Source organism: Cryptomeria japonica, chromosome 7 (genome assembly GCF_030272615.1).
Source record: "Cryptomeria japonica chromosome 7, Sugi_1.0, whole genome shotgun sequence".
Classification (NCBI taxonomy): Eukaryota; Viridiplantae; Streptophyta; class Pinopsida; order Cupressales; family Cupressaceae; genus Cryptomeria; species Cryptomeria japonica.
Genome location: NC_081411.1, coordinates 859,542,690 through 859,554,391, shown reverse-complemented (window position 1 = coordinate 859,554,391; position 11,702 = coordinate 859,542,690). Strand labels below are relative to the sequence as shown.

The 11,702-nt window shown below is 33.7% G+C and overlaps 2 protein-coding genes across 3 annotated transcripts in view; both read right to left on the bottom strand.

Moving 5' to 3' along the window:
* Positions 1-2,397: 2,397 nt before the first annotated feature.
* Positions 2,398-2,796, bottom strand: LOC131047030 (copper transporter 6-like). The gene has a single exon (XM_057980824.1). The coding sequence runs from the start codon at positions 2,794-2,796 to the stop codon at positions 2,398-2,400; it is 399 nt and encodes a 132-aa protein (XP_057836807.1).
* A 4,199-nt stretch (positions 2,797-6,995) lies between these two features.
* The window catches only part of LOC131047033 (uncharacterized), a 366,423-nt gene continuing 361,716 nt past the window's right edge, over positions 6,996-11,702 (bottom strand). The window contains exons 22-24 of one of the 2 annotated variants that reach the window (XM_057980827.2): positions 9,049-9,157; positions 7,787-7,849; positions 6,996-7,679 (exon numbers count right to left, since the gene is read on the bottom strand). In XM_057980827.2, the coding sequence (XP_057836810.1) occupies positions 7,593-7,679; positions 7,787-7,849; positions 9,049-9,157 (259 nt within the window). In that variant the 3' untranslated portion in view covers positions 6,996-7,592. Of the gene's footprint in view, positions 7,680-7,786; positions 7,850-9,048; positions 9,158-11,702 lie in introns of those variants that run through there. The other variant, XR_009358409.1, reaches the window with a different exon arrangement.

Genomic DNA, 11,702 nt, shown 5'->3' with positions numbered 1-11,702 from the left:
TAATGCTTCAAATTCTGTTTTGGTTGATTCATCTCAAGATGAGGTGCCCCTTATTGCTGATGAAGCCCTGGTTGATGTTACTATTGTTGCGGTCCCTTCCGCCCCCTTGGTTCCTACACTCGTTGCTCCTGCTACTCACCTTCAGTCTTCTCTTGACGATTCTTCTTTGGTTGTTGCTCTGCTGCAACAACCTATTGCCGCTCTGCAACATCAGTCTGGTAGTGACTATGTTTCTGCTTCGAAAGTTCCTAATGATAGTGTTGCCTAGATGGTTGTTTGTCGTAGGCGGAAAGGAAAATCTAACCCCCTTTCCTAAGCCCCCCTTTTTCAAGATTTGGATTTTTCTCCCCCCTCTTGATTTGGGTTGGGTTGTTGATGGTTTGACAGGTTGGTTTGCCCTGTCCAACTTTGTCCTTTTGGGGTTTGCACCCCTGCTTGGTCTTTTAATTTTGATAGCCTTTGGCTTTGTAAAGGGTCAACGCCCTTCTTAACGCTGCTTTTTTAATAAAAAAATTGATGTTAATTATTCTAGTCCCAACTAATCATCATAAATTATACTAATAACTTAATCACGAGGTCTAATAATTGTCAAACATAAGTGTGGTGGTTTTTTTTTCAAATATAAAAATAAGATCTACTAATAACTTAAATGGTGATTGTAGGGGGAAACATCAACCTAGTGGAGGTATACATAAACACGAGCATCTGTGAAACCATTGGCATGAACGCTACAACGGTTCACAATCCACGAGCACACTAGACCAATGAAGGCACAAGCCGATAATCACAATAGCCAACATGGATTTGAAACTTAGTGACACTATCAACAATGCCACAACTTAACCATCACTATGTGGTATGAGCCCCTAACAGATACAAAATATTATCAAACAAGCTAAGATAACATTACTTATAGAAAGTAAAACATAATATAAAAAATTTCAAAAGATTTTATTATGTTGTAACATGGGATAAACCCATGCTAAGCTTCATATGATCATATATACAAGGAATGGTTCCGAAGTAGCTCAATATGATCATATAGGTTTAGGTGCATGAGCTATTTTAATTTAGTAGACACAAAGATAACGATTGTAGGTTTAGAAACTAGAACAAATCATACTTATTTTATAGATTTAAAGTCGTTCATTTAAATGAACCTAAAAATACAATATTATGATGAATAACTTCCTTATATCTTCAACACCATTTTCCCATCTTTAAAATCCAACAACCACATATACATATATTTAATTTATATATTAACTATAACATTGATGTTAATTATTCTAATCCTAACTCATTATCATAAATCAAATTTCTTTACCATTATAAATTAATTAATTTTTCTACAGTAGGTGATGTTTACCCTAGAATTATCATTTAAGTTATTAAAAGAAACATGTTCTATTTAAAGATCTTATTTTCTTATATTTGAAATGGAAAACATCATATGTTTCATAATTGGGCCTTATTATTAAGTCTTTTCTTATACAAAATACAAATTCTAAAGTTAATTTGAAAAAAATAAAAATTTATTTACAATAACATTTCAATTTGTTTTTTGTAAGTGGAAAAATCTTGAGCAGATGTAATATATATATTTTTAATGGATTACAAGAAATTTTTAGCATGACCCATAATTAGGTGAGGCCACAAACCGAAAACCTCATCCCCGACATTAACACAACAATAACAATCCAGATCTGCATTCACACCAATCCAGCTAGAGTCTAGCATAGACATGAACATAGGCATGAAACCATTGGCATGGACACCACAACAGTTCACAATCCGCAAGCATACTGGATCAGCGAAGGCACACGCCTGCAATCATGGCAGCCCAATAGAGATTTGAACGTCGATGACACCATCAACAATGCCACAACTTAACCATCACACTGCAGGATGAACCCCAAATGGAAGAATCACAACCCAGACCTGCGAGCGCATCAGTTGAGCGACGACCTGGCATAGACATGAACATATGTGAAACAAACTGGCATAGATGCCACAACGGTTCACAATCCATGAGCACACTAGATCAGCGAACAGTAGCCAAATAGAGATTTGAACTTTGATGACACTATCAACAATGCCACAACTTAACCATTACACTGCAGGATGGACACCTAACAGATGTAAAATATTATTGAACAGACTAGGATAACATTACCTATTGGAAAGTAAGACATAATATAAGAAATTTCAAAGCATTTTATTATGGTGTAACATAGGATAAACCCATGTTACAAGGACTGGGTGCGAAGCAGTTCGATATGACTCAAAGTCATAATCCTTGAATGAAGTCCCCAACCCAGTCCTAATCTACATGGACTCAATATGAAGGAGATTCGAAGAGATTGGGGAGAAGCAACCGATTCTTTTTCTTTCTTCTCAGCCTTTAGATTCTGGATCACCTGCTTCATCATCAATGGCAAGCCTATGGAAGATATAAAAGCCAAGTGCAGAGCCCATAAGGACTACAATAAACACTCCCAAGTTATATGACATGACAGCAAGCATACAGAGGTACCCAAGTGCCATATGCAGGCTATGGGTCAATGCAGCTGTCACCCAATTGATGCCTTTTCCCTCACCCCACGTTATGTGATGAGGATGATGCAGTGACATGTACTCCTTGAGTATGCTAATAACAAGCACCACCATCAGACATAAAATATACATTCCTACATCTTTGCCGGGCCACTGTGGAATCATAAATATCACTTCTTTTCCCCAGTAGAAACTGTTTCTCATTTGCTCAGGGTGCACATTGCCACTTTCCATAGCCATTTCTTCTTTTCTTTTCCTTACTGTAGGTGGGATTTATATGAAGAATTCTTGAGAATGTAGACAAAGAGTAAACCTCGAAGGGAGCACCAGATATGTTGAATTGTGAGGAAAAACTCAAGCACCTACGTACATTACTAAGTGATAAGAATGCTTATTATTGTAGACACCCAAAATTGTCATGTCCAATTAAATAAATATTTTATTTATTTAATTATCTAAGCTTAATTCTTCTATTAATTAAATAAATCCTTATTTATTTAATTAATTCATTTATCCTCTTCTAGCCTTATTTCTCATTTAAATAAATACATTTATTTATTTAAATTATCATTTTCCTAAATTAAATAAATATTCTTATTTATTTAATTATCCTACTTCTTTTATTAATTAAATAAATCTTTATTTATTTAATTAATTCATTAGCCTTTTCTACCCATGACACATGTCATTCATCTCTTAATTCATACACTACCTACCCCTTTCATTATTTTATTATTTCTTGTACCTACCCTCTAATCATGGCCGACCTCTTTTTACACCTCTCAATCTTAACCCTCCATTTCATATAGTGTCTTTTATATAAGGAGATGCTTCTTTCATTATCAAACCCTAATCGACAATTTGGAGGACTTGACTACACTACACTACGATCCTACTTGCAACCACATTCCGTTCTTTGTTGAGCTCTTGTGCACATAAAATCTGAGAGCAAATATATCAAGCAAGATCAATGGAGATAGGAAGAATGGAGATCAAAAACCCTATTGGACATGTGATGGTATAATCTTTGTGATTTCATTTGATTTGCATTGTCTTAGGTAATCTTCATATGTTATGGTGGATCTTTGTTGATTGTTAGGCTAGGGTTTTGTGGTTGAATTCATTTAGCCTTTCAATATTGTTATTATTGTTATCCATTTTCACCATATACATTTATTATTATTAGTAGAAAATGATTTTATTCTTTGTATTTAAGGAAATCCAGTACATTTTTTGTTTGACATGAAATGGAATGGTTAGGGATTTCTGCCTGGGAACGTTTGAATTTGACGTGTGTTTTCATTTAATGTAGGAACATCACGAAGATCATGTAGGAATGGGCTTAGACGAGCATCATGTTGTACATGAATAAAAATATATTTATACTTTATATTATTTTGCATTGTTTGGAAAATAGAGGCATGTAGCTTGTCATAGAGGGCAAACTTGGACATCCCCCTCTAAGAAAGCCTCCTGAAGAGTTTTACCATCATTAAAATGGAGCCTTTATGTAATGTGGAATGTTCTAGAGGGGATTTTGTAATTCTCTTCTTGGACTATTAGGAAGCTTATGCATGAAGGTCTTTGATGCCTCATTCGTAAGGGGTTATTGTGACATGTAATTAGAGTTATCAACAAGGTATTTATGATGCATCATTAAGTAGGTGTGAGATATGTTCAAATTTATTATTTTAGGTTATATATTTCTACATTAAGATTGTTGTGTCTTAATGATTAAGATTAATCATATTCAATTAGTTAAGAGGTGGTCATTAGCAGTTAAGATGGTAGTTAAATTATCTTTTATGTTTTGTGTATCTTAATTGTACACTAATTTGATAACAAGAGAATGAGATATTTTCACTTTTTTACATTTTAAGTATACATTGTTAGAATTAGGTGTTATACTTTTAAATCTTTAAGACAATGTAATTGTTTAATATTTGTAATGTTGTAATATTTGGACCTTATAAAATGGCACTCTACCTTTGGAGAAATCCATGAGACGCTTTCAACAACACATTATACTACTTAAAAGTTGTATTGTGATATGTGTGGGAGAGTATCCATGCAATGCAATGTGTAGGACCATTTATAATATATTGTAAACTATGTAAAAGATTCTATGATGCATGTAAGAGCATTCATTGATAAGACGGTCTACATAGGAGACTAGGAGGAACATCTTTGACCACTATTATAGCACACATAAGAGCACTTTATAAGAAGTTTCAATGAACTCACAAAATAGTATACTTGGCCATGTTTGACTTCCTTGATTGTAGGGGTTGAGCTTTTTAGTTTAAGGGCTACATTCTATATTGTGGGAGGAGCTATTTTTTGAGAGGGGGGCATGGTCCAACTTAGATTAGATGGATCAAGACTTGGTTCATAGTTTTGAGAAACCATATGTGGTTTTTGGATCTCCTACAACCTACATACATTAGATGATGATGATGAAATTTGTATGGTATCTAATTACAAGTTTATATTGTCAAATTGACTCTAGAAAATAATTTTAAAGATCTCATGTTCATAGCATTACTACTCAATTGTATTATAATATTTTATTTAAATAATAAAATCAAATTATGTTTTGGAGTGTTTTTCCATGAGGATTTTTTACTTGTTTTAGAAATTAGTTAGTTCGCATTCCACATATGTAATACATCTTTTGCTAGGAATAAACCTAATAAAATGTATTTCTGATATGATATGTGAGGTGTTTAAACTCAAAATGGATAACTGAAATAGGTTGTATTATAAAGGAAAGAAGGCATTTGCGAGTCTAAGTTGTTCAAGACAAAACCAAGTGAATTAGGTTTATCTAAAATTGTGAATCACATTGTCATTATTGTTAGCATTACTTTGACTCAATTACTACAAAATTAGGCACTACTCTCTCTTGATTGTAGTTGATCCAACTTTTAAAATTAAATGATAGATCATCCAATTAGTTTTTATAAATTATTAGGTCACAAATCTTGTGAAGGTGCAAAGGATCATGCATACACTTGTTAAATAGCAATTCCTTTGCTTTTACAATTGCAAATTCACCTAATATTTACATGTTAGATTGATATGAAACTAGTAGAATATGCACTAATAATAATAAATAGGGCTTATGCATTACACCAATTAGACTTGTTTTGTTTCAATAGCAGTTTCCCTCGAAGATTCATATAATTCTTTAAGGCCTTTATTAAGATCATCCTCTTGAATCATGTAGAATCAGAGTATAGAAGATAGGGTCCAATCTTATTGCATTGACCTTTTCCTTTCTCTAATTTAATCACAAGTTTGCATCTTTGCATGAATAAAATTTATCGCTACATCCATGTATTATATCTCATTCCTTGGAATTAAAGGTTGTAAGAAATCTCACACGTTAATTGCATCTAAGTTATGGGGTCAAGCATAAAGATTCTCATGAGGTTGCTCATTCTAATGCAATGACAACTTAAGTTTGCTTCACCAAGGAGTTTCTCCCAAGATCAAGCCCACTTAGCTTGCTAACCCATGTACTCCAAAGTCTTTTGAATGCACTACAAGTTCTCTAAAATGAATTTGCAACTTCCACACCTTGAATGAATGTTTATTATTATAACATGCTATGCCCAACTTTTTATAATAAAGAAAGCTTTAAATAGATTCTACATGTGGCCTATAAAAAACTATTAAAAAAGGCTTATAAAAATCAAATAGTGAAGGGGGAACTTCATATTAAATGACTTTAAAGAATGTCGCATATATGCTACCAAAACATTAAGCTACATAAATGTGGAGCATATATTCCAAAGACAAATTCAGCCTAGATTCTTACATAAAATATATCTTCAAATTACAACCATTAAGGAAAAAACACACTCCAAGCTTGCCAATCAATATATGATTTGCACACCTATAATTTGAACTCTTTTATTGAAGCAATTTGATAGAGAAGAATGAGTAAGTTTAATAACATCCACAAGACCAAACAATCTAATGTAGAAGGTTTTGGGCCCTTCCAAAACCCAACTAAACAATGTGGTGGAGGGTGAGCAGCCTTGTTTGATATCAATGTCACTTCAAAAGCATTGATAGTAGTCTTTCACATGTTCTAATTTCAGTCCTAAACTTGCTCATAAAGCATATGGACTACCATTCTATTCTCATTTGAGATCCAAAGTTCCTCCATCCCAAATTCATTAAAAAGAGCGTAGTCCATATCATAAGAGCCAAGACACCCAAAATTTAAATGTTAACTATGAAAGTAGAGAATATGTTGTCGATTGTAGACTTATTTATTTTTGTGTTGCAACACATAATTATTGATATTATCAATTTTAACTAGTTATTAATGTTATCTCAAAAGACATGCATTATAAGGTTAATTAATAGAGTTTAAACAATAAGATTTATAATAAGTTTTCAAAAGATTTAACCAATAACATTTAAGATAAATAATATTTTAATTTTATAAATATTAAAAAATATTTTGTAAAGTATTACATTTAAAAGAAAATTAATTAATTGATTGTATTGATCACAATAATTATCCTCCTAGGTAGGGACTAGGAGAAAAAAAAACAAGCCGAAGTATTTTATGAAGCCACACTACTTGAGTTGCTGTGCTTGAGGAGCAACCAGATAAATGTTTGTATTCCTTCACTGAGAAATCTACAGAGATTTGGAGCACATTCAACTGACACGAGGAAACACTATTACATTTTAAAAATTTGAAGAGCCATGGGTTTATTAATCTGTGGCAAGCCATTTTGCCCAAGTGTAATAGTTTGAGTTCAACATGAGCACGATAGCAATACTCACATGAACATACTAAGAAGAATGCAGTAAACATTTTTTATACAGATTGCATTCCTACTTTTTTTATGCAGTTGACTTTGTGATCATCTGTTGGTTATGGAGAAATCATCCCTTTTTTATCAATCCACATCGTGTTATTATCACAGAGTACCATCTCTATTTGCTGATCGATGAACACCATGGCTCCCTTATACCAAGTTCTTTCTTTCAAACCCAAATGGCGAGGATAATTATATTTGTTTGAACCGCAATAAACCTAAATTGGTAACACTCCTAAAAAACTCTCGAGGATACATAGGTGGGTCCTCAGTAAGTGCCTGTAAAATTTGAGGAAAAAGACAATTAGTTGTTGATTACATACGGAAATTTTCTACAGGAAAAATTCGAAGTTACCATGAATTCGTTGTAACATGGAGGACCATACCTGATGTATTAGCACAGTTGAAGGAGTCATTCCAGGTACAGTGTTCACCTCTATTATCAATACCTGCAAAACAGCCAGTTATTGATCATATAAGAGTGCATGAAAATGACAAAATACAAAAGATGCATAATGCATTCAATAACGTGTGATATTCTCAAAGGAAAAATTGCTATTCATCCAAATCCATACATGGTTCTTTCAATTGCTAAGAACCTAACGTAATGATGATAAAGATAAACGGAACTTGTTCCACTCTTCGTCAGTCATCGATTTTTCAACTCAACATAAAAATCCTGTTTTGAATGTTAGAAAAGGATTCGAAACAATGCTGGCTTCATCTTAGTAATAGAAGTTAAAGAAATTTTTGACCCACATCAAGATACATGAATTCTGTTCCAGCTTAGTGTTCTAACGTCTAGGGAGGACGGACTAAATTTCAACAATATGTTTGTGGAAGCATGGGAAGTTGTAAAGGCTAGACATGACACACATGTTAATAGTATGTTGGTCTTCACCTGTCTTTAAAATGTTACTAGTTTTTAGCGGAAGGGAAATAGAGCTATATCAGCAAAAGAAAAATAACAAAAAACCAAAGCAAAGTGTGTAGTAGTTTGCATAAACAGTTTCAGTTCTACAGCTGATATTTGGAAGGATCAAGCGTAAAACGCTAAAAAGAAACCTAAGATCTGAATTTAGCCATAACTGGACAAAGCATCTGAAAAACAAAAGTGCTCTTTGATCTTTCAGATCAGAGGAATATGTTCAAATTATTAGAAAGTATTGAACTAGTACTTTCTAGAAATACTTGTATTCCTCATCAGAGACAACTTGTCCACCTCCTTATAATTCACAAAGATCCTAAATATGATCATTTATAAGTGCATATGCATAATGATTCACCAAATTGACTGAAACAATAGAGTTCCTTGTCTACCATAAAATCATCATGTCTTTTAAGGCTGTGGGCTAAAACGAAACAAAAATAAATATTTAACTATTGTGAATGTTAGATTGAACACCAACAAGAAACAAAACATTAAATATCATGTCTTATTCCATCATGATAAATTTAATCAAACAACTCAGTGACCCTAACATAGAAAAGCTCCCTTTGTTTTAAAATCATGTCATTAATTACATAAATTTGCCAAGGGTCACGTTGACTCATACTTCATAATAATAGTTTTTATCAGATCAGACTGCAAAATGCTAGCATAAAATCAATAAATGACTCAGAAAAAAATTGAAGATTATGAGAATACTTCTCCAGTGTCTGCGTGAACAAAGGCATCGATACGAGAAAATCCTTCCAGGCCTAGAGTGTTTGCCAAAATTTCGATCCTCTTTATACAGGCTTGAAGTGCGTCCTCCCTGCAAGAAGAAAGTTTGAATCAGAAACATTCTTTTGTGATTTACATTACCAGTTTGACCTCAATAAATGATCACAATTCTTTATCATTTCTTTCATTCTAAAGATGCGTCGACAAGGTTGTTGAAATATGTAATTATTATTCCCGAGTTTATAAGCCTTTTTTATAACATCTTGGCCACCCTTCCACGCTTTTTAAACTGTATTTTGCCTTTTAGCCATTCCAGCTACTTATATGGTTAAGGTAACTTCATCGTGTTCACTAAAGAATGTTGTCTGCTCTGCCAGCCTGTGGCACGACAGGAAGGTCAGTTTTGTAGACAGCTCCCGTAGGAGCGGATTAATGGAAAAGTGAAATTACTGATGTTTTTTAAAGTATAGGATTGTGGCCATTCCATTCGCGGATAAATTTCCAGCTATCTGAGAAATAAAGGTATATAGATATTTTAATTACTTTTAGAATACTTTCTTGAGTTTAGATAAGCTGGACATGTATTGAAAGGATATTTCGGTTTAAATGTATCTTTATGCTGAGGCTCTCAGATTAGCAAAGTGGACTCATTTTAGTAAATTATGATACACCATTCCCTATATATAAGAGTTTGCAGGTATAGCGTAAAGGGCATATAGAAGAACAATATAGCTTTTGATATGCAACTATCCAGTAATTATACTGAAACTGTTTGGTCTACATTTTTACACAGATTGGATGTTTTGGAGATCTGAAGTAGTAGTATTATGCGTTAGCAGAGATCATCTTCAGCTCGGGAACGTGAGGCAGGGCCCACTCTGAACTAGGCACGTTGGTGATCAACTCTTTCTTTCTTTGTTTGTGTGGCTTGATCTAGATGCTGTTTTGCAGTCAATTCCTTAAATGCGACTTATTCTATGCTTATGTTGGATTGGATTTGTTGCGGGGTTTAATAAGGTATTTTGTTAGTTAGCAGACTTACAAATGCTGTAACAGTTATATTTAATATTAGTGATTGCTTCAGCAATAGCTGTATAATCAATTATTCCTGTAGACATACTATAAACTATTCCCGTTGCCTATTATAAATTGTTTCGTGTAGCCAGTGATATTTTTCCTTGACTTTTTCTAGAATATTTTGCATTACCCTTATCTTTCTTTCATAGATAGCTGCACACGTAGTCGATTTCATTACCTACAGCCCTTGAGCATATTGCAATTACATCTTCACAAGCTTATCCTATCAGATTAACTAAGGATTGAACAGAAATCCATATTTTCTAAAACATTGATATTGAATTCAAATACCAGAATCAGTTCACAAAGTTACCTTATAATCAGCTCAGTTCTATCTCAATCCTCTTTTTACAGGCTAGAAGTGCATCTTCTTTACAAGAAGAAAGTTTGAATTCTAAACATTCTTTTGTGGTTTTACATAACCAGTTTGACCTCAATTTATGGTCACAATCCTGTAACCAATTTTTTCATTCTAAAGATGCATTGGGCAAGCAAGAGCCAAATAAGAAACACTATCCAACCAACCAAGATTCTAGAAGAGTGTTAGCCAAAGAGAATAAAAATTGTTTCCAGACCAAAGGAAGGTGAAAAGTCGTGTTTGGGATCATGAACAAATACCAGAAGATGATGTTTTGATGACCTAGCACTGCTAGAATAGAAAAAGACAAAGTGCAGCCTCTTTTTTGGAAGTAAAATAGCTGCCAAAAAGAAATAACCCTACCTACATGACATTCCACAATGCTATTGCTCATCACATCGAGTTTAAGAGAATTTAATACTTCCATTATGCATTTCTGATTATTGAAGGACAGTTATTGCCATGTCCTGATTTCAATCTCAGATGATAGTATTCTTTTAGTTCTTGTCCTATAAACTTGAATATAGTATTTCAATACCATTGAATGAATCTGCAAATAAATTCAATTTCATTATCCGCACTCATTACAACTCTTGAAAAGAAAGCAAATTTTCGGTCAGATTTAGATTGGGCTTCTTACATTAACCCTTTTGTACCTCAAAAAATACCTTAGATCCCATATGCCAAAACAATTTTGAGTTTGGATCAAAGAATTATATGCCCTATGCTACAAGTTGTATCCTTCACCCACCCTTTTTAGAATGCTTTCCATGATGACAGGAATCTTGTAATGACATGATGGAGCCATTCTCAAATACAACCATCCTTTTCATACCTTGGGAGGTAATCAAAAACTTCATCTTCTTTTTTCATAAAAGAAATTGTGTAGATACTTGTTATCACAAAAGCTCGCACCCTTGCTGAGCTATCAACTCAGCAACATTGTGAAACATAGAAACAACCCCGAAGTGTGGGACCTCGCGCAAGGGGGTTGAATCTCTGGAGAAGGTCAGCTTCCTTCCCAATCCAGGTGCAGGTGTCGAACCAACTCAACACTTCAAAACTAACTCCTTGGCCTATCCTAACAAATCGTAGAGGTAAAGGGAAGAGAGAAATGCTTAAAACAAAAGGAGGTGATGCACCAAGATAAGAGATTGTTTCTCTCCCAACCTGAAATGACACAAAGAATCAACTGAATTTC